The following is a 22,793-nucleotide window of genomic DNA, read 5'->3' as shown; positions in this document are numbered from 1 at the left end:
GAATCTATTAGATTCTGGAGAGTAGACGGAAAGGAAACACATGAATGTTTGTGTCTTCAGAGAACACTCAAGAATCTCTATAAAAGTTGTGGTGTGTGTGATGGTGTTCTAAGGATGGGGCAGTTTCTGAGAGGTTTCAGAATATGGGGAGCTCAAGTGAAGAGTTAGTAGCTTAGCCTCTGCGCTTTAAACCTGAAGGAAGGGGTTAACTCTTGCCTTGGGGAGGAGTGAGGAATGGGAACTAAAATTGCTTTGGACATCTGAGCTGTGCTTTAATAAGATATTCCAGGTGGTCAAGGAGTAATCCTAAAATAGCCTAGATACTTAATTGCTTTTAAAGTCAGGCGCTCCTGTCTCTGGGGAGGTACAGCTCTAAGGAATGCAGTACTGGCTCCTAAGATCTTAGAGGCGTGGTCTGGTTGGGCTTTTTTTTTCAAATCCCAGTAAAAAAGCCCAAGGTACCTTTCTTGGGTCAGGAGATGCTGGTTAAATGCCTCTCTTCTCACTGGAAGTTTGGCAATGAGCCTTTGGCTCTTGCTGCTGCCAGCTGCCATAACCTGGCGTCCTCCAGGTCTGTGGGATTGTTCTTGTCACCCCCGACGCAACCCCGGAGACAGTGGTCTGTTTTCATTAGTGCTCAAAGACCTCCTGCTTGATCCCCTGCCCAGCGTCTCTCCATTTTCATCAGAACATACCTTTCTCACGATAAGATTCAGATTCATCCTTCTCTTTCTCTTTCATCCCCTCAGTCCAGATCCGGTTGATTCTCTGACTTGGCTGCTTCTTAAGACAGTCATTTCTCCCTGGTTCTACTGCTTTCCCCACCCCCAACCCAGATTATCAGCGTGGGCTACTACATAGCTGGCCAGCCCCAGTTCTGGCTTTCCCTCTCAAATCTTCCATACCGTTTACAAAAGTAATATGTTAACGTCGTAAATCATTACTGAGGAGCATTAAAAATATATTTTATTAAATGAAGAGTCATATTGCTCTCATATTGTGATTGTGTCAGTTCACTAAATTATTCTGTAATTTCAATGCAGTCCGAATTTTCTTTGTTGCAGGGGGTGGGGAAGAAGCCAGTGATGGGTCTTGACAAATGATTCAGACGTTAATCTAGAAAAAATAAACAGTTTTTTAAATCATCTCTCTCTCCCTCTCCATTAGACTATAACTTCCAAGAAGTCAGAGGTTCTTATCTGTCTTGTTCTTTTTCCCTCAGAACCTTTCACAGTATCTAGTATATCCTAGTGATCAGATGTTTGTATGTGAATGAATGTAATGAAAAAATTGAAAAGTGAAAATCCCCCATGATTCCAATCCGATTAGGGGCCTGTATACATTTGTATGTGTATATTATGTATTTTCCAACAAAAATGGGTCATTAAAATCATCTAAAGCACTGATTTAATCATTTATTTTTCTGTTCAGAAAACATCCACCACCTCCCCCCTCTTCACAGTTCAGAGTTTAAATTTCCTCCTGGTATTCAAGGCATTTCACAGCCCGTTTCCACGTTAACTATTCAGACTTGCATCCTCCCTGCCAAAACATGCCTTGTTTATCCCCCACTCCATGCTCATTGAGACTGTAAATCTCTCAGCCCATTCTTCCAGGCCAGCTTCATCTCCACCTCTGGGCCGCCTCCTTTCTTCCACCTCCTGGGCACTTTGTGTTTTGGTACTTTGACTTGCTCTATTAAGTGCTGTGTGTGTTCAGCTTGTTTTTCCAACTCTGTGGTAAAACTCCTGGTGGTGGGAACCACTTTTTGGGGAGAGTGGGTAATTCTTCTCAGCAGCTTGCACAATGCTCTAACTGGGGTGGGTTCTCAGGAAATCAGCGTTGAATGAATTTATCCTAGGCTCTTTGCTTCTCAGGACAGAAAGGGCCCCTAGGGGCCCTCTCATCCAGTCCTATCTCATGTTGGAATCCACACCATGACATCCCAGACAGATGGTCATCTAGGGACAGGAAGCTGCCCACCGCCTGCGAAGTCCCACTCCGTTATTGGGCAGTTCTGATAGTTAGAAGTCTTTCTTCTAATCGACCTGAAATCTTCTCCCTGTTAACTTTTGCTCAGTGACTCTAGTTCTGCCCTCTGGGGCTTTAGAGAAAAAAGGAAAAGGGGAAAAAAAAAAAAAAGACAACCCTGCTTCCTCTTCTACAAGGCAGCCTTTTAGATTTTCAAGGGTAGTGACTACATTTCCCCTTCCAGGGTTGAGGTGTTGAGGAAGCACTATTTAAATTTTGAGTTGCAGTCAGATTAGACTTTGATTTGTTGTTTTTTCAAGGCCTTTTATTTGCATGCTGGCCGTGCTAGGTGCCATATTCTTCTAGTCCCCTCAGAGGCATAACCCACTTGTCTGTCTGTCTGTCTGTCTGTCTGTCTCTCTTCTGAGAGGAATGTGGGGGCTTCTCTTAGCCAGGATGTTCTGTTTTGGAGGTAGTGGTAAAAGGTTAGCAGTTTTTGTTTTTGTTTTTCTTTGCTGTACGCGGACCTCTCACTGTTGTGGCCTCTCCCGTTGCGGAGCACAGGCTCAGTGGCCATGGCTCACGGGCCCAGCCGCTACGCAGCATGTGGGATCTTCCCGGACCGGGGCACAAACCCGTGTCCCCTGCATCGGCAGGCGGACTCTCAACCACTACGCCACCAGGGAAGCCCAAAGGTTAGCAGTTCTTATTCCAGTAGCCCCAGATAAGTCTCCTGGGCAGATGCTGTGTGAGGGCTGGTGTTCTGTTTGGCTGCACCTCCCAGATGAAGCCAGTGAGAAAAATCAAGGAGCAAAAGAATCTCCCATTGATAGAGCCGTCCAAGGCCAAGACTTGGCATTTGTAGACACTCTGTGTACAGAGGACATTATTCTTCTTTTCCTCCCTTTCTCCCTTCCTGATGTCCCCACCCAGAACAGTAGTTCTTTCCATCCACGAGGCAGGGTGGTATAACAGAGAGCCAGGCAGACCTGGGTTTTAATGCTGACGCTACCACTTGGGAGCTCTGAGACTGTAGGAAAGGTAACTAACCTACTCTTTGAGCCTTTGTTTTCCTATCTCCAAATAAGCACCTCTACATTGTAGAATTAAGGGAGAAAATGCTTGGGAAGCTCCCAGTCTAGTCCTTGTTACACAGAAGATGCACAAACACTAGCTTCCTGCTCCGCTTTCTTCTTTCCCCAGCCTTCTTTCACTACCAATTTTGAGAGATTTATAGGCAAAACACCCGGTGGCCTCCCTGGGGAAAATGAGCTGAATGTGGGTATGGTAGCCAAAGCTAGCCTTGGGTGGGTATTTGGGAACAAACTGTCAGTTTCCTGTGAGCTCCTGGTGAGATCAAAGCCGTTAAATCTAGCTCTCAAGTAGGAGAGGCTGAGAAGGTGGTAAATGGCAGTGAGCGGCCGCTCTGGCTACTGTTGATCCCACACGTTTCTCGGCTGTTGAATGCTGCTGCCTGCTGCCCACAGGGAACAAAGCCTCTTCCCCCGGCTGGTGGACTTGCACATGGCGACCCTTCAACTGAAACGCTTGTCTTGGGGACCCCTCTTGATCTCTAAACTGTTGAGTGGGGTGCGTTTTCCCCACACTTGCTTCTACCCCTCCCTCCTTTCCTCCACCACTACAGTCTCAATCAGGCACATTCTACATTCAAGAAATTCAATCATTTCTGAGCTGATAACTTTCTAGCAGGCACGCCCACACCCCGCTGATAGGCCAAGAAACCTGCACATAAACTTGAAGTGCATAAGTGAGCTGTGTTTTACAGCAGTTGATCAGAGTTAAGAGCCAAGAAAATAACTGCTGAAGCCTGTAATCCTCCCAATGAAAGGAGGAGGGGAAAATAGGAGTTGTGGGGTTGGAGGTCCCATGGGGGAGCCCATCCCTGTCTCTGAGCAGATGTGTCAGTCTTTTTGTGTGCTGGGGGCTGGGGATACCCTGACAGGATGCTTACAGACTGGGGACACAAGCAGGAGCACAATAACCAGAACATGAGGTGACACAGCCCAGAGGAGAAAGACACTGGTGGGCAGAGAGGCTGCACGGAGGAAACAGCATTCCAGCTAGACGGTGAAGGGTGCGCAGGGCTTAGGAACTACTCTCACCTCAGCCAGAAAATCCTGTGAATCAGGGTTGAAGTTTAATTGCCTCAAAACAAAGTAATGCAAAGAGAGTGGACATTTCCCCATCAGCCCCATCTGAATGTTTTAAATTGTATAATGGCCCAATTTTGCCTTGGACAAAAGAAAACACCTCCACTCCTGGGCAGCTCTTTTCCTGTGTTTTCTTTAAATAGTAGCTGACACTCCTATCTGTGTAATGGGTCAAACAGTGGGATTGCTCAAAGAATGTAGTGTCCTATTTCCGTCCTGTTCTGACAAGTCTCCCTGTCCTCTGTGGTCACTGACGTAGTGCGTGTCAAGCTAAAATCCTGTCTCTAAGCAGATTTTGAATCTGAGTGGTTCTTACTTAGTGGGCCGTGGCTAGTGCACGGTCTGACCATCCCACTGCTCGGACTCTGCTGAGATTTGGGCAGAGCTGGTGAAAGCCACGGGGCCACGACGACCCCCATCCCCATCCTACAAGGCATTCTCCTCCGTTCCGGAGCTGAGCCCTCACACTCGGGTGTTCATTTTCACACGTAGTCGTACCCGTGGTGGCACTGGCACTGGTGTGCTTGTTTTTACACTCCCTTACTGCTGTGGAAAGCCCTGTCTGAGATTCTAGGCTGTGGATTCCATCCTCCCCACCCAACTGAGTGTTAAATAGTTTCTGAGTGAGCATTCAGAATGCCTAGAAGTTACTGTGATTAGGAAAAAACTGTGTTTTCATCCCTCTTGGTGACCGATAAAGAATCCTCCTGTGAACAGAATCAGCTTCAGATCTCCAGCTAGAGAGTTGGGAATTGAGCTGCCACAGTAAACAGCTGACATAACAGAAGCAGCAATGATCCCCCATTAAATGTCTTTCAGCTGATAGGGGCCCCAGGGATAATTGACTTTCCAGCAGGAATTACTGGCTCAAACAAAATCACTGGGCATTAGGGTGACCTACTGCAGCCTTTGAAAGGGGACTGTAACTCTGTCTGGTTTTGCTGAGCTGACAGGCATAATTCATCTTGATTATTCATTGTGCTAGTTGCCAGCAGATGACACCAGATTTCTGTTGACTGTAATTACGTGGGGGTGGGTTTTAGCTTTTCTTTTTTTTTTTTTTTTTTTTTTTTAAATAGTGTTCCTCCTGCTTGGTTGTTGGCCTCCCTGAGCTGAAGGTGCTATAGGAAGATTTCTACAGCATCTGCCTGGGGAGATGATGTGTGCACAGTCAGATAGCATTTCCTGAGCACTTCCGTACACACGTCTTTTACTAGATAAGCAGGGAAACAATTTGATGTAGCCTGTTTCGTGTCAACTGACAGGGTGTCACTTCTTCTTGGTTATACTTACCTCTGTGTGCGCTAAATTGCTGCTCTCAGAAAGTGGGTCTACATCTCAGAGCCCACTTTGAGTAGGGGAAGCAAAGTATGGCCCCAGAATTTAACTGAATAACCTGAATACCCTCCTGCTTTCAGGCAAGCTTTACTAAAGAGAGAGGACGGAATTAGAGCACGCTTTCATTTACTGGCATGATTTTACGAGATCCTTAAGCAATCCAAAGAATGTCCTCCCAAGAAACCTGCTCCCCAACCCCAGATGTCTCTCCCCAGCCACTTACACACCCCAGCCAGCTGTGTGGCACACGTGTGTGCTTGTGCCTATGGGCACCTTTGCTCCTGGGGGAGAAATGAGAGAGTGATGGTCTCAGTGTGTCCATTCCCATCCCTGGGTCCTCCACTGACAGGTGGGATGAGGTGAACAGGCGACTTCTGCTCTGACATTTCATACTCCCCACTAGCAGAGGGCCTTTTGGACTCTTCTGTATGATATATATGTCTGGTTTTTTTTTGTTGTTGTTGTTTGCGGTACGCGGGCCTCTCGCTGTTGTGGCCTCTCCCGTTGCGGAGCACGGGCTCCGGACGGGCAGGCTCCAGCAGCCATGGCTCACGGGCCCAGCCGCTCCGCGGCATGGGGGATCTTCCCAGACCAGGGCACAAACACGCGTCCCCTGCATCGGCAGGCGGACTCTCAACCACTGCGCCACCAGGGAAGCCCTGTCTCTGTATTTTTTGAAGAGCTGCTTAATTGGTTCAAAAAAAAGGTTAATGCCTTTTAACAGTGATTATAGTTCATCAGGTATTCACTGGAGCCTTATAAGTGTCAGGCAGTGTGCTGCGTGCTAAAGGTACAAAGGTGAATAAGACACTGCTCTCAAGGAGCCTACAATATGTGGGGATGACAAATAATTCCAAAATAATATGTGAAATTCTAAGCTCGAAATGTACAGAGAGTCCTTCCAGAGTACTTGTGCAGCTGGGTGTGAAGGGAAGGCTTCCCATAGAAGATGATGCCTGATTTGAGAAATGAGAGTTGCCCAACTGAATAAAAGTGGGAAGCAGATTTCAAGAACATAAACGAAAGCATATTTGCCATTTCCTCCTGTTCAGTTGAATGGTGTTGGTTTGACCTAATCAAGTGAATTAGGTTTAGGTTTTCATTACTTCTCTAATGAAAATGAACTTCACCCTAGTGTCACAGAGTCTCTGTGCCTTGGGAATAATCTCAGGCCCTGAGGGCCCTCATATCACTAGGCAGTTCTAATCGCTAGAGTTAGGCTTTCTGGTGGTGAGGCTTGGCTGAGAGACCACAGGATCTTCGAGATCTTCGAGATCTTTGTCTTGCTCCCTTTGACCCTTTATCTTCCACTTAGAGTGTTGTGTGGGAGGCCAGGCTAGGTATCTTCACAACATACCATATAATGTACAAACACATCATAAAACATACAAACATATGCCATATAGAACCTGCAGGAAAGTGGTGCATCTCAGAGTGATGGCTCCCAGAAGATGAGCTAGGTTTGAGCAGGCTCTCAGAAAACTGGGCCTTTGTGTCCTCCTTCTCCAAGATTATCAGGTATAAGTAACACCCACCCCGCTCCAACAAATGGAGATGATTCTTCCACGTGACTCCCTCTGGTTTTGGAACCATAATTGAAAGCATAACAATAAGATGTCCCTGTTAGGGTGGCAGGGACAGTTACTCGAGCCGTCAGTCTTTCAGTGTGAGCCAGGAAAGCACAGTTGCTAAGGGTTCTCATCTGCACCCTAAACGATTGCCTTCCCCTCTCTCACTCTCTTCCTACTCCCTTCTGAACGCTGTGCTTTGTTACCCTTTAGAATGGTGGTTTGGCCTGGAGTGATGATGCAGATGGAGGCCGGGGAAGAGAGATCTCCCGTGATTTTGCCAAGGTCTGTAATGTTTCCTTTGTGATAACGAAAGGGGCAGTTCTGCAGTGGGTCGTTTTATCTGATCCCCAAGGAATAAGGATAGAGGTGGCCTATGAGTCACATTTGTAGTCATTCAGATAGATGGTTGTGTATCACTGGTGTAAGACTTCCTGCATAAGATGGAATTTTTCACTGTGGTGTTTTTTTTCTCCCCTGGGGGCTTTGGGATTGCAGCTGTATGAACTGGACAGTGATCCAGAAAGGAAAGAGTTCCTGGATGACCTCTTCGTCTTTATGCAGAAGAGAGGTGAGTGTTCAGTCTACTCATCGTTTCAATTCACTGAATATTTATTGAGTGCCTACTGTGTGCAGGTCACTGTTAGCCATCCTCCCTGCAGAGTGCCAGCATCTTAGCCCAGGAGGACGAGAGCCACTTACTGCCAGTTGGTCCCACACTTATCAGAATAATAGACAACCAGGTTGAAGGGGGCAAAGAGGGCCTGGGTAGAAAATGAATGGAATGATCATCCAGATTTGGTCCTGCTTTATTTTTGTCACTGTTCTGATTAACTGGTCTCTGGAGTCATTTCAAATTCAATTATACTTTTTTCTTAGCCTTATAGCAGTCCTGGATATCACTTAAACTGGTATATGGGGCTTCCTGCTGTTGCGTCTAGCTTAATAGAGTCTTAGGAGGGCCAGTGAAAGAATAGAGGCCCTTCAGGATTTGTTGGGAGGATCTGAAATGATCCACGAAAAGGAAAAGCTAACTCTTTTTTTCTTATCCATTGGCTCTTTGATTTTTGCATTCACTGGCTTGGTTGGGGTGTTCCTGCAGTTTAAGTATAGGGCACATGGGCATCTGCCTTAAAATGCACCTTCCCACTTAGCCATCTCCTCTTTGGACGATGGCATGTCTGAGTCTTGAGCCCAGTGACTCAACTTCCTGGCTTTGTATCCTGTCACAGCAATGGGTTCACCAGCTGGGTCAGCCCTCAGGAAGCATGGGCAGAACCCCAGCCTCTCTAGGAGATGATCCTCTGCAACCTGTGTAGCTCCATCTTCTTCACCTCAGGACAAAGCTGTAAGGGAGAGCCGCTCCTGCCAGCATGTTCCCTGGGATACTGCCTGATCATGTATCCCTTGGTTTCTGTGTCAGCTCCTTTATTGAGACCTGGGAATGAAATCCTCCTCTTTATCCTGGGCTGAGCTATAATGACAGCCCCCAGCAACTAAATATGCTGAGTTAACTCCTCTCCCTCCCTCTTCCTCTCCCCACCAGCCCCATCCCTCTTTCTCTCCCCCTCCTTCCCCTTCCTTTACCTTCCAAAGCCTTATTGCCTTCTTAGTAGCTCGCCTAGTATTGCTGGTTTGCTTACAAAGGCAATCGAAAGTTTTGAGTCTCCGTTTTCCCCCATCCCCAAGCCTATCAAAGCAGTCTAAGCAGCTCTAATTAGTTTACTCCTCCAACTGTTATCTGGAGCTGCATGTGTCAGTAAAAAACAAGAATATAATCCCGAAAGATAATGTAACTGGCAGCAATGAAACTCCCTGGTTGCCCTGAGAGAGAGAAATCCACTTAATACTTTGGTCTCCCCCTCCAATTACCTTTTAATTATTTACAAGCTCCACAAGCCCAGCTGGTGCAAACCCGGGAGCTGATCTCATCTCAGAGGGGCTGCTATAACAATATAGATTTTAATCAGCAGTGTGGCTCCACTGCTTTATAGTCTATTGATACTTTATTGTTTTTCTCCCTTCCCAAAAGGATTTTTAGTTATATCAGCCTAGCCAAGAGCGAAGATCAGTAATTGTTTGTTTATTTCTGTATGTCCCCACTAGACGAGGCGCTCCTTGAGGACAGCCACTTTGTCATTTCTCCAAGTCCCCGGTGCTAGCACAGGGCCAGACCTGGAGGCGGGTGCTGCTCAGGACGTGTTCGCTGTAGGAGCAGTCCTGTTGGTTTTCCTAACTCAGCTGCCCCACGCAGGGAAGCTGCGCTTCCCCTCCCCCACCTCACCCCCACCCACAGTTGGGCAGCGGCCGTGATTGGAGGTCAGCAGTAGAGAGCAGTGTGTGCTGAGCGTCCCACCATCGCACAGCGCTGGGGCTACCAGACTGCCACCTAGTCTGTTCCACCCAAAGCAGGAGTAAGAAACTCTCTTTGATCATGCCAGTTTATGGTTATTCAGGCCCTGAGTAAATCTTTTTTCTGTCTTCAGCACTTATGTTAGGTATTTCACTATTTGCTGGCATCAGCAGTAGAAGGGAGATAGTCAAGTCAGTTTTGCTACTTGTTAATTACTCTAGTATAAGGTTTCTCAGCTCCAGCGTATTGACTTTGGGGATTGGATAGTCCTTTGTTGGGGGTGGCACCCCCCAGTCTTGATAACCAAAAATGTCTGCAGATATTGTAAATGTCCCCTGGGAGACAAAACTGTCCCCCTGATGAGAACCACTGCCATAGAAGGATAGGAAAGAAGGTGAAGATCAAAAATTTCCTCTGCAGAGAAACTCTTCAGGGAAATCATCTTATCTCCACTCAGGTAGCAACGTTGAGGGCGGCAGGGCCTGTGTCGGGCAATAGGATGAACTCCCCGTCCGTGGCTGAATGCCAAAGGAATGGGTGCTGGGGCCCTATCCTAGGCTGGAGTGTAGGGACCTGAGAGCTGCTGTAGCTCCAGCATAGGGAGAGTGGAGGCAGAAACGCGGGGCACGCGTGGCGTACGTGGTCCAGGCACGGCTGAAAGAACCCTTGTCTGTGGCCTGGATGAATCAGCTGGCACCAGACTGTGAAGAGCCGTGTTTGGCCAAGAAGTTAGCACTCCTGTCTGTGACATAGCTGAGTTATTGAAGTTAACATATGAGAAGTATCGCCAGAGCTGTGCTTTCAGGAGGTTTGCTGTGGCAAACAGTGTATAGTTGGGCTGAAGAGGGAAGGCTGAGGCAGGGAGACTGTGGAGGTTGTTCCCTTTAAAATCACAGTGTTCTCCTCCCTGGAAAACTCACGGTTGATGGTCTAAATTAGAATGGGCAGTTCAAGGGGACTGGGGGCAGTTTGCGCTTCTAACCATGGGAAGCTTGCTGTCTTTACTCTTCGCAGAATGGGGAGACCGAGGGCCCCCGGACATTTGCGACTTATTTGTCACTCCCAAATTGAAGTGTCTGGGGCACTCAGGAGCCCAATCTTGTTAGCTGGCTGGGTGCAAGGAAAAGCCTCACAGACCCTGGCAGTGGGTCAGCAGCTCATCCTCCAGAGCTAATATGAAGGATAAGCAGTAGATTTCAAAGGAACCACTGAAAGCAACCTGAGTTTGAAAGGCCCGGTGACGCCCACCTGGGCTGTGAGTGGGCCGGGCAGCTTTGACGTGGAAGGCTCCACTGCAGAGGAAGTGGACCGGGCTCCAAGGGTGGCAGGACACAGCAGGCGGCCCCAAATGACTGCAGCTGCAGGTGATAAAACGGCTGTCCAGTGGGAGAGGGGCCCAGCCGTAACCGCTGCTTTGTGCTGGGTCTCTCTGGCTTGTTAACATGTTCGGGTGAATTGACTGCAGCAGATGGGCCTTTCAGCTCGAGGCACCTTGGTTTCTAGGCCAGACCGGGTGACTTGCACCTCGCGACCCCTCCCCCACCCGCAGAACAACCCGGCCCAGAAGGCGCCTGAGAAGAGGCCGAGGCAGTGCCCAGTCGGGCTCCCTGTGTCCTGCCTGCCTCAGGAACGGCTGCTGCAGCCTGTCGGGAGGCATGCGGAGGGGGAAAGAGCTCTGGACTGAGGAGTGTGAAGCCAGTGCTGACATCCCACCCTTTTCCACGATCCTGAGCAAATCCTTCCTCTTCTGGGGGCCACAGTTTCCTTATCTATAAAATGCGCAGGTTCAGTTAGAATCAATCTGGAAGTTTCTCCCAAGTTCTCTGTTCTTTGTTATGTGTCCCTGATTGTGTCTGTTGCGCTACAAAACAGATAATGAGCCACCCTAGATAATCAAAATAGAAGAAAAGCCCCTTGAGCAATTTTCTGTCAAAATAATTGTGTAAAAACTACACCAGGGACCCCCAGAACCAAATGCTTCACTCCTTTCCTTGGTGAATCATGTGTTCCTTTGGCTGACTGAAGACAAACTGAATTAAACAAGTTTCCTTTGATTGTGCTTCCCCGACAAATGTTTCTGTAGAAAGATGGGTTAGATCTCAGAACACCCATGCCTCTTTTTCCTCACCTTTTGCCATGTGCACGGGCACGTTTTTGCGTGCCCGTGCACACACACACACACACACACACACACACACACACACACCCCTTTCTTTGTCCAAAAAACAAAGCCAAACATTTGTAAATAAAATTCTTTGTCTAATTTAACTCATGGTGGGTGATTCCTGAAGTATCATTCCCTGGTAGATTTTCCAGGGGGTACGGAGAGGGGGCGGTGCTAGTTTGGAAGTCTCATAAGCAAAGGCTTGTAAACAATTCCATTCTTCCTTCATCACTAAGGAAGAAGAGCTTGTTCTCTTGTTCCCCAGGCAGTGAAACAGAAGTGTGGTTTCATCAAAGAGGAGGGAGATGACTTTGCTGTTAATTTTATTATTGTTACCCCATGTACTTTACAGAACCCTTTCAACCCACTATCTGATCTGCTGCTCCCCACAGCCCCAGCTCTGTGGGGTGGAGAGAGCAAAGGTTATCACGTTAGCCATGAAGACCTGAGGCTACAGAGCCAATTTAGCACTTGGTCTCCTAATCCCCAGGCCAGGACTTTTTCTCCTCGCCTGCACTGCCCTTGAGAAACTTGGCCCCTGGCACCAGCAGCTCCATCACTTCCCACTGGGGCAGTGGACAAGCCTCATCTCTCCTTCAGCCTTCTGAGCCCCAGAGACAGTGGCCCGCCTCCACAGGTCGGTCTCCAGTAGGGTCTGACAGCATCTAACTGATTAACACGAGGTAGAACTCTTCATGCAAGAAGAGTCTTCATCTCAGGGTAAGGCGGCTTATCTCTCAGGGAAGGGCAGGTGTGACAGTTCACAGTGGCTGGCACAGAAGCTGCCATCTGTCAAGGCAGGTTGGGGTTGGGGGCACGGGAGACAGAAGCCCTAACGGTAGCATCTTGCGCACACCCGGAGTGCCCACAAGCAAGGATCTCCCCTCCAGCCCCTGTCCCAGCTCGGCACACCAGGCTAAGGACCTGCTTGGTCATGTGGAAGACAAGTTTTGTCAAGACCTCACCGGAGAACTGCCGTCCCTCCCCCACCAGTTCTGTTCAGGGCTGCAAACTGACCTTGGTTTTCCCAAATGGATTGTTGGATCTGTTTTTGATGTGTATATACAAAGAATTTACTGTGGGAAAAGGGCTTGGTCTGCCTCGAAGTGCAATTTGAGTGTTTTTCCTTCTGTTGTGTGCTTATCTATCCATCTCAGGCAAGGAAATGTTCGTGACATATATTGCTTTGCCTTTTGGTGGAGGGAGTTTCTTGTATATTCTTTGTATCTTGCTGTAAATGGTCTGTGCCATGGCCACTCTTCCTGATAGACTAAAATATGTTTGTCTTTGTCAGATAAAATAGGCTTCGGGGCTTCATATTCTAACTTTACCCACAAATGAAAGTCCAAAATGCAAATCTTTGTCTTAGGCCAGATCCTTTTCTCTCCCCAGGTGATGCAACCGCTGTTCAAGTACTGGGGTTCCCCCCCCCCACTTTTAATAGTCATTTAAATACCTTATAAGTACCCAGTTATCCATGATAATGAGAAGAGACCCTGGTTTTTGAAAGGTGTGATTAATTTGAATAGCTCACTTTTGTCTTTAAATTCAACCTCTTCCCCTTCAAGGTCATTTATTGGTACTTCTAGCACTTCGTAAAATGGGGTTGATAGTTTTGCCTCCTTTTTTCCAAGGTGAGCCAATATTCAATAAATCGTCCTAAGGTTGGCGTAGGGAAAGTTTGAAGGGAGAGTTTGACCCAGTTACACTGTGGGAAAATCTACTAGGTCTTGAGAGGGAGGGGCATGGATTGGCAATGGAAGCTCAGACACCCATGCACTGCTCAGGCCAGAACACCCCTGAGTTGTTGCACCTCTCCCCGGCCAGCCTTCCACCCCCTCTCCTGGAGACTCGGGCCAGGTCTGTTGACCAGCAGCAGGCGAAGCAGAGATGACCCGACGGTCCACCTCCTTCTAACTCCTTAGCCTGCTTCTCTGAATGTAGTTTTTATGGAAGGAAACAGCACAGCCATAACCATAATTTTATTTTATTATTGGCCACAGTGCACATACTGTTGAACTTCACCTAAAGCAATTAGTCTGCACTAGAGTATCAAGAAGGGTAATGGGTTTAAAATTAGCCTCTCAGGTTCGGTGCCTCCAGAACTCCCATGCATTGCTGGTGGGAATATAAATGGGCATAACCACTGGAAATCTGTTTGGTAATATTTACTGAAGCTAAACATATGCCAACCCTATTACCCAGCAATTTCCCTTCTAGGTGTATCCCCAGTAGAAATGAGAGCTTACGTTCACTGAAAGACACATGCGAGAATTTTCGTAGCAACACCATTCATTATAGCCAAAGAGTGGAAAGAACTCAAATTTCCATTGGTAGTAGAATGTATGACTAAATGTTGGCATAGTCCTGTAGTGGAATACCGCACAGCGATAACGAAGAATGAATTCTTGCTGTACCCAACTGGGATGACTCTCACAGGCCTAACGTGGAACAAAAGAAGCCAGACACAGAAGACTGTATACTGCATTCTTCCATTTATGTAAAGTTCAAGAAGTCACCTATAGTGATACATGTCAGGATAATAGTTACCTCCTGTCGGGGGGGATAGGGGATGGATATTGATTGGGAATGGTAATGGAAGAGTTTTCTGGGGTGCTGGAAACGTTCTGTATTTTGATCTGAGGAGTGGATACAGGGGTATGCACATCAGTAAAGATCTGGTGGGCTGTATACTTAAGATTAGTGCACTAGGCTCTGTCAGTTAGACACCCCCCTCAGTGGGAAATCGGAGGTAGAGGGCTGAAGCACGCGTGTTGGTATTAGGATATTTGCGCATCCTTGCCTCTGCCCTGACCTGTGGAACAGTCATCTACTCACTGCATGGCACACCACCAGAGCCTGCTGCCCAGTTTCCCGGTGGGAGGTATTTTCTACATGAACAAGTCAGGGGGAAAAAAATCACCAGTCATTCCTCTGCTTGTTGCTGGGGAGCAGGACTGGAGCAGGGCGGGAATTAATATGCAGAGGAATAAGCAGGAGGCCTGCCTGCCTGTCTGCCTATGCACATTCCCTGCTTAACGTGGGACTTAACTCTTCTAGGCTCCCTGGTCAGCCGCCCAGCTCTCTTGACAGGCTATGGAAATGATTAATGATCTTGTTCAAAGTCAGGAAAAAGCAGCGAGGGTCCTTGGCAGGGCCACGCCCTGGGTCCTGGGCCCTCACCCCTGACCATTAGGCAGGAAGGCAGCCATGCGACTCTGTCTTGGGTCCCTGCCCCCTGATTGCTTCTGGTCTTGACTGGAATGTGCCCATTCTCTGTGGTGGGGAGGAAGTGGCCCTCCCCCCAACATTCCTGCCATCTCCCATCTTTGTCTCTAGTGCCAGAGGAGGCTGTCTCCCCGCTCTGCCCTCACCCCCACTAAGCTCTGTCTCCACGGTCTGAGTGCTGGGCAGACGAAGACGAGCCAAGTGCCAGGGAGCAGCTTTTGTTCAGCTCCATCTTCTCTGAAAGCTCCCGATCACGGCTTTGGCCTGCGAGCGCCAGTGCCCAGCGGCATTCCCACCTCCAAGGGTTAAAGCCCCAGGAGCCCCCACAGCTTCGCTGGGTCCCGGCCTCATAAAAGCCTTTTCCACATCTCCCTCGGGCTGCCTCAGGCTCCCCCCGCTGAAATCTGATAAGGGGCCTCTTTGTTGGAACTGTCAGTCTCCTTTATTGAGGAGGGAACTGGAGACCAGCGGCATTTCTTGGGGTACAGATAAGGCCCTGGATTGCTGTCAGAGGGAGCATGATTAATTACCCTCAATCCTAGCTCCTGCTTTGATAGCAGTGACTGACAGTCCACAGGCTTCCCCATCAGGTGCTCCCGCCCCCTCTGGGAGGTGTGATGGGGGCGGAGATTCGGCCTCCTGCAGGGGCAACACTGGTGACCCACCAAGAGCTCCCTGCAGTGGCTGCTGGCCTCCTTCCTGGTTCTCTGCAGGTTGCATTTGCATTTATTGTGGACTGAGGCCTGTCCCCTCTCAGGTGAAGAGCCTCTTTAGAGGAAGATGTAATCCAGCCCAGAGAATAGGCCAGAGACTCCCCCACTTCCCCACAAGGCTAGAGAAAGAGCCATTGCTTATGGACTTGAACTTCACAGACCTGGTCCTAAGCCACACAGGAGCCTTTCATTGGAGAAGATCCCAAACCATCCATCTCAAGGTCACCTGGCAACATTATTTTGTAATTCAGGCAAGCTCCTAAAATCAAGTTACCTCCCTTGGTAGTAGTCACAACTATCAATTTTTTAAAATTAAATTTAATTAAAATTTTTTATACAGCAGGTTCTTATTAGTTGTCCATTTTATACATATTGGTGTATATATGTCCATCCCAATCTCCCAATTCATCGCACCACCACCACCACCACCCCCCCAAACTATCAATTTTTGTTTTTAAGTTTTTATTCATAGACTCATAGGACTTTAGAACTGGAAGTCATCTGGAAGCAAATTCCTTGCTTCAGACTGACAGGGAAACTGAGGCCTGAATATTGTCGATTCCCCCCCCATCCCCACCCCCAGCGTGATGTATTGGTTTTCTTTCTTGTTCAGGTAGGGAAACTCAGCTAAAAGGCCTTCTCCCCTTCTCTTCATAGTTGAGTCTCCTTGGGACAAGGGAGGTGGCTACCAGGCCCACTAAGCACAGAGTAGACTGCAGAGAGAGACCAGCCTGAGGGCCCTGCCTCTCTCTTAGTTGTCAGAAGAATGGAAGCCAAGGCAGGTTTTGTGTCTGGATTGGCTGCATAATGTGAGAAAACCATGATGTCATCTAGAGCTGGGTCTCAGAATAGCTTCAGCTTTGTTTCTGAGGGTACTGAGGGGCCCGCCTGCACTGGGAGCTACTTTTAGCAGTTTCGTGGAGGGCCAGCCATGAGGAAGAAAATGCCCATTCCCCTTACCCACTGATCCTGGAACCGGGGTGCCTGGCCAGGCCATAGGGGCCCTGATGAGAGAAGTTATGACCCCCCACATGCCCAGAGTGGGGCTGGGTTACAGAGCAGCCCTGGCCTGTGTTTTCTCTCCAGCGGTGCTGGAAAGAGGTCACTCTGGGGACTTGAAATGCCACTTTGCTCCTTCCTTGTCTTCTCAGGTCCAGTATCTACCTGTTTCCCTTGCCCCTGAGCAGTTCCCAGCCTAATGCAGCCACTCTGTGTGTGACTATAAAAAAGGCTAATTTTTAATGAAATTTCTACATCTATGACATTGTTGTCTTTGAAAGAAGCCATCTCAAATGACTAGCCATTTAGTCTAGTGACTACTCTGGGCAAATCTATAATTCCTCTCTGGGGAGCTGCCTTCAGAGGCAGTTTGAGCCACACTAGATAATCTGTCATGGTTTATGGCCACACCTCATCTTCACACAAAATCAGTATAAACAGCCTGGTCACTTCATCCTATTTTCCTGGCTTGTTTCCATGAATGACCATTTCTAAAAGTAAAACGCACCCTTTACATTTGAAGATTTACCGCCCTTGGAGAGAATCAAATGAGAATAGTGTAAACTCTGAAAGCTCTTCACAAACGGAGCGGTAGCTGGCTCTCCAAGGTGACAGTTCTGAAGGACAGCACTCCCCCGGCTGGGCATGCCCTGCTTGGCGGTCACTCACTCAGCCACGCCTGTTCTGTGGGCATCACAAACCCAGCCCGCTTGTCCTCTTTAACACCTGTCTCCCCTTCTCTTTGGCCCCACTGAATGAAGTCATGGTTTCTTTACCTTCTCGGAATCCCCAGCTCTCCATCCATGCCTGTGCCGCCAGTCCTCTTATTGTAGGACTCAGACACAAAGGGCTTAACCACTCTGGGCCTCGGTTCCCCAGTCTGTTTAATAAGGGTCGTGACCCCCCTAATGAACCTGCCAGGACCTGAGAGGAGAGGGTGACTTCTGTTCAGGGCTGTCAGCAATTAGACGCTTCGAGTTAGTGACAGACCCTGGTGGGCACACCACAGCAGGAAGGAAGGAAATGCGTTTAATATTCCCAGTTGGGTTAACACAGAGCTGGTTGCTTTGACTCTGAGAAGCAGGTTGGTTGGTTGGTTGGTTGGTTTAATCTGCATGGTAGTTTAGCTTATTAAACATTCTAATATTCAAGACATGATAAAGGAAAAACCATCCCTGCCTTCATTGAGCTTACAGTCCTCCTGGGATACCAGACGAACATATGTGAAACAAGTGGAACTATTTGCTGAACTTGTAGTGGTTATAATAGAAATTCTGAGAGGAAAGAAATCCATGTGAACTGGGGTAGTTGGAAATTTCTTCCTGGAGGGAGTGAACGTTGAAGGCCAGTGTAGAGAGGATTTGAGCGCAGACGGGTCATTTTAGGCTTGATGAGGAGGGACAGTAAAAACAAAAAGTAGAGGAGAGAGGAGCTTGGCTTTAGGGGTGAGGGTGAGAAGACCCAACTGATTGGAGTGAGAGTGAGTTGTTGGGACACGCTTAAAATACATCGTACGTAATCTTCTAAGGAGTGTTGGGGAACCCGAGTCATGCGATTGAACATGTGAGGTGGACTGGGTCGGCAATAAGAGTCATTGTGGGTTTTTAAACTAGGAAGCGAGTAATGGCGTGAAAGTGGTGTTTTCATTAGATGGTCTGGCAGCAGCGTGCAGGTTGAGCACGTGGATTCAAAGCTGCTGGGGACATCTGACGGTGAGCCGGTGAGGGCCTGGCCCAGGGTGGTGGCTGAGGGCTGGAGAGGAAGATGGCTTTGAGAGGGGCCTCAAAGCAGTAATCGGTGAGCCTCCCGACAGCCTAAAGGTGGGTGAGAGAGGAGGGAGAGGAGCCATTGCTGCCTCGGAGGTTCCTACCCAAGACCTCAAAGAATGATGGTGCTGCTGGAAGAAGAGGAAGTGATGGGAAAAGGGAGCTGACCTAGGGGATGAAGGTGAGCTCACTGTGGACATCTGACCTGGAAGTGAACAGGTCACATGTGTAAAGATGTTCTGGAAGCTTCTGGAATTGAGAGCTTCGGGGACTTGTGTGAGGGGGCCTCGGGAGTGGTCCTCCCAGACTCTCCAGGTGATGCCCTGAGGGTATGAACTCGCCAAGGCCATGAGCGTGCTTGGGCAGACAGGCCTGCAAAGAAGGGAGACCTTAGCCCTGTCCTGCCAGGAGACCAGTTCTGCTGCATGAGACTCCTGTGCTTGTGACAGGAATAAGGTCTGCTGTCCAGAGCAGCACAGGGAGAGGTAGTTAACCAGCGCGCGAGCTGTCGTGCCAGCAGTCCTCTGATATTTTACCAGTGAATCTTTGAACTTAACTTATGGCCCCTTTGTCCTTGACCCTCCAAAGACCAGCCGGTCAATACAAAGGTCTTCAAGACCTCTAGCTCCCTCCCCACACTGAGAAAAGAGGCCCAGTCCCACCATAGCAGTGCCACGTGTTCGTGCTCACGCTACTTCCTCCTCATAAACGTGGCACCCTTCACTCCACTCTGGCTTGAATTACTCTATAAAGAGTTGGTGAGGCCAGTGTTCTAGAGCTGAGAAGAAAATGCCATTCCTTCAGGGGGAAGAAGCAGGAGGAGCTGAAACAAACAGCCCTTCTCTAATCAAGCTGGCATAACTCCACCAGGCAGGCAGTGAGACCTCAACAAGCCTTGGGGAGGGGCGGTGCGGCCGCGGCACAGGAGGAACAGCCGGTGTACAGTAAAAGGACTTGCCATCAAAAGGCAACAAGTCTCATACCCTGCCCTGGACGGTGACCCTTCCTGCTGGAATTCTCCCCTCTGACCTCCAGATCATTAATCCCGAGGCTGCCAAGTGACAGTCATCCATCACGCCTCCTGACGAGCATCCCAGCCGCCCGAGAAAGGAGCCTGGCCCCGCCCTCCCTGCCGTCCCCCGGTGCTCATTAGTGGGCCTTCCTGCTCGGTGCCAGGTTTCCTAATCAAGTCCCTGGCTCCTCTCACTTCCCTTCGGGGCCAGTGGGCGGAAGCGGCTCTGACCCTCCCTCTTTCAGAGGCCAGGGAGGGGTTGGAGTGAATTGTTGAGTGGCTTTTCATCCCCCTGGAGACCTGTGTGCCCAGCAGCTCCTTTGACATGGTGGGTACACAGGAGAGAAAAAACCATTTCTCTGCCCTGTAGCAGGAGAAGAGATGAAGAGAAAACAGGCAGTATGCAAATAAAAACACGGTTATAAACTGCACTGAGAGCTGCAGAAGAGAAGCCAAGGAAGCTCTCCAGGTGGACAATGGGGCAGGACCTCACCTGTCTTGGGAGTCAGGGAAAGACTTCCCTGAGGAGGCAGCTGAACAGCTTCTGAAGGCTCCAGAGGACTGAGTTGCCAAGTCATTAGGAAAGAATCTGGAATCATACTGCTAGCAAAAAAAAAAAAAAAATCTTTGAAGTCATTTAGTCTGGCCCTCTTATTTACAGGTGGGAAACAGACCCAGAGAGGCTGTGTGTTTTACCCAAGGCCACACAGCCTGTGAGTTGGACCTATCTTTCTGTTCTTCCTAAGGAGAACTGGCAGCTAGTCTGATAGCTTCCAGGCTTTGAGAGTTCGAGTCAAATTATACTTGTAAGCAGATTTATGAACATATTTCCAACTCTGCAAAAGGGTGGGCATCCACAGATGTCTTCTTTCTCTGCATGGTAATGACGCAACCCTCTGTTTCTCTCTTTGCACAATCACAGGGACCCCCATCAACCGAATCCCCATCATGGCCAAGCAGATCCTGGACCTGTATATGCTGTATAAGCTGGTGACGGAGAAGGGGGGCCTGGTGGAGATCATCAACAAGAAGATCTGGAGGGAGATCACCAAAGGCCTGAACCTGCCCACGTCCATCACCAGCGCCGCCTTCACCCTGAGGACCCAGTGAGTGGCCAGAGCCTTGGGGAAAGGAAGCTAAGGCTGGAGAAAGGGGATGCTTTAACCTAGAGGAGAGGAAGGAAGGAAATTCCACTGTATAGTGAACAAGATGGGCGGAATTCCTGAAAGGGCCTGGAGCTTTCTGAGATGAATCCCTCCCTAACCTAAGTAATCCTGAGAGCGCCCCTTCCCAAGCATCTCCTGTGTGCTGCTGCCTCACCGTTCTGTTTCATTCACACCTCACCAGCAACCCCGTCAGGAAGGTTTTTGCCCCCGTTTCCCAGACAGCAAGAACTAAGTCTCAGAGGTTAGATCGTTTGGTCGGAGCCATACCAGCTAGTAAGTGGTCAGGCTGAAGAGTCACGCCTGGGCTTCTGTCTCTGAAATCCACGCCTTTTCCAGGACGTCATCTCCCACACAGCACCCCTACCGTAAGCCTGGCCCTTCCTACCTGACAGCTTGCCCAGCAACAGCGGACCCAGAGGAAGGCAGGCACTGGGATCCCACTGGGATCGGCCACCTGTTTTTCTACCCATTTGAGTTAATTATAAGGGTGATAGAAGCAGTGAGAACAGGAGGAGCACTGGCGAATCAGGGCCAGAGGGGAATCTGTTCTTTCGGAACTCTGGACGTTGTTCTGTGAAAAATACGGAAAGATCAGCCATGTATAGGTTAGGTGACATGTTAAGGCCTTGTCGAAACTGTTCCAGGAGAAGTTGGGAACAGAGCAATATCCAGCATAGCAGTCCTTCTCCCAAGGTTCTTGGGTAGCGAATTGCTTCTTGGGGCATCTGACACAAAGAGGGACAGCACTTCTAGGTCCACACACAGTGGGAAGAATTGCTCCTGTCTGACCAGCCTGACTCAGAATGGTTAGGAGATCAAGGAGCCAGAAAGACATTGCAAAACATGGCATTTCTCATTTCTCCCAGGACACTAGAAAGGCGCCACAAAAACGTGAAACGTTAGCGAAAGTATCTATCTCCGTAATGAACCGTGCCTCCACTTTGAGCTGCGTTTAGAATTGGGTAGCAGTTAGAGGGCCTGGGGTGGGGCATCGCTGTCCGGGAGGTTCCTCTTCCATCTTCTTCGTCCTCATCCTCTTCCATCACAAAGGAGCAGGTTGTGCTCCTTTGTCCTAGAGGACAGAGCCTGCCCCACAGAGCCCGCTTCCAGAGGCCCATCGACTTAAACTGGGCAGCCCTTGTGCCATATTTTGGATGACTCTGGAAGCTTCCTTCCTTCCTTCCCTCCAGGTATATGAAGTATCTCTACGCCTACGAGTGCGAGAAGAAAGCCTTGAGCTCCCCGGCCGAGCTCCAGGCAGCCATTGACGGCAACCGGAGGGAGGGCCGCCGGCCCAGCTACAGCTCCTCCCTCTTTGGCTACTCGCCCACTGCTGCCTCTGCCGCTGGGGCCCCTGCCCTCCTCTCCCCACCCAAGATCCGCTTCCCCATCCTCGGGCTGGGCTCCGGCAGTGGCACCAATGCCAGTGGCCCTCGGATATCCCCAGCAACCACTCTCAGGAAAGGTCTGCAGGGCCCTTGTGAGGAGGAAGGGCAGGGAGGAAGGGCGCCAAGTTCCCTGGGTCCAAGACCCAGGTGGGAGGGTGGGTTATGGGTTGGGTCCAGCTCTGGTGCCGTTGTCAGGTGATGGAGTCCCAGTGACAACCGTGCCCGTGCCAAATCGCCTGGCTGTGCCCGTGACCTTGGCCAGCCAGCAGGCCGGTACCCGGACGGCCACGCTGGAGCAGCTGCGGGAGCGGCTGGAGTCGGGGGAGCCGCCTGAGAAGAAGGCATCCAGGCTGTCAGAGGAGGAGCAGCGCCTGGTGCAGCAGGCCTTCCAGCGCAACTTCTTCAGCATGGCACGGCAGCTGCCCATGAAGATAAGGATCAACGGCAGGGGTGAGCGCCGGGCCCGGGCGCCAAACCCCGGCTCCATTCGAGGGCCCGTTTACGTCCCGGGGACTGGGGTGGAGACCCTCCAGGTTCTGCCCCCCTGGCCCCCAGAAGGATCTAGAGGCCAAAGGGCCACCTGAGGCTTTGGTGGCCACGGAAGTCTCAGTTCACCAAAACTGAAGTCATTTTGCAGGGGACCTGCAGTTGCCCTGTTCTCTAGCAAAGAGGAGAAGCAGTTGTTCAAGGAGGAGCAGGAGGCCTTGAGGGACAGCTGCCGTGTCTTCCCTGTCCCCTCCTGCCTTTTGATCTGTCTCAATTAAAGGGCTCGCCCTTCACCCCAGTGCCTCACCATCTGGGAGAAAGACAGCACCTCCTTTCCGGAGGCTCAGTGAGGGGCCAGAGCTGCCTCAGGCCAGGCTGCCAGTGACCCCCGGGAGAGAGGGGAGGAGGAAATACAAGTTTGGCAGCATAACTGGCATCTTTTCCCTTCCCCTCCACACTTTTCAGATGCC

The 22,793-nt window shown here is 49.7% G+C and overlaps 1 protein-coding gene across 2 annotated transcripts in view; it reads left to right on the top strand.

The window, feature by feature from the left end:
- The window catches only part of ARID3B (AT-rich interaction domain 3B), a 52,133-nt gene that overhangs the window by 24,422 nt on the left and 4,918 nt on the right, over positions 1-22,793 (top strand). For both annotated transcript variants that reach the window (XM_024761783.1, XM_024761782.1), the window contains exons 3-7: positions 7,262-7,333; positions 7,547-7,619; positions 20,206-20,389; positions 21,640-21,914; positions 22,033-22,287. In XM_024761783.1, coding sequence (XP_024617551.1) covers positions 7,262-7,333; positions 7,547-7,619; positions 20,206-20,389; positions 21,640-21,914; positions 22,033-22,287 — 859 coding nt within the window. The remainder of the gene's footprint in view (positions 1-7,261; positions 7,334-7,546; positions 7,620-20,205; positions 20,390-21,639; positions 21,915-22,032; positions 22,288-22,793) is intronic.

This window comes from Neophocaena asiaeorientalis, unplaced genomic scaffold (assembly GCF_003031525.2).
Source record: "Neophocaena asiaeorientalis asiaeorientalis breed wild unplaced genomic scaffold, Neophocaena_asiaeorientalis_V1.1 scaffold54, whole genome shotgun sequence".
Taxonomy (NCBI): domain Eukaryota; kingdom Metazoa; phylum Chordata; class Mammalia; order Artiodactyla; family Phocoenidae; genus Neophocaena; species Neophocaena asiaeorientalis.
The sequence above is the reverse complement of the archived record's forward strand: the minus strand, read 5'-3'. Positions and strand labels throughout refer to the sequence as shown.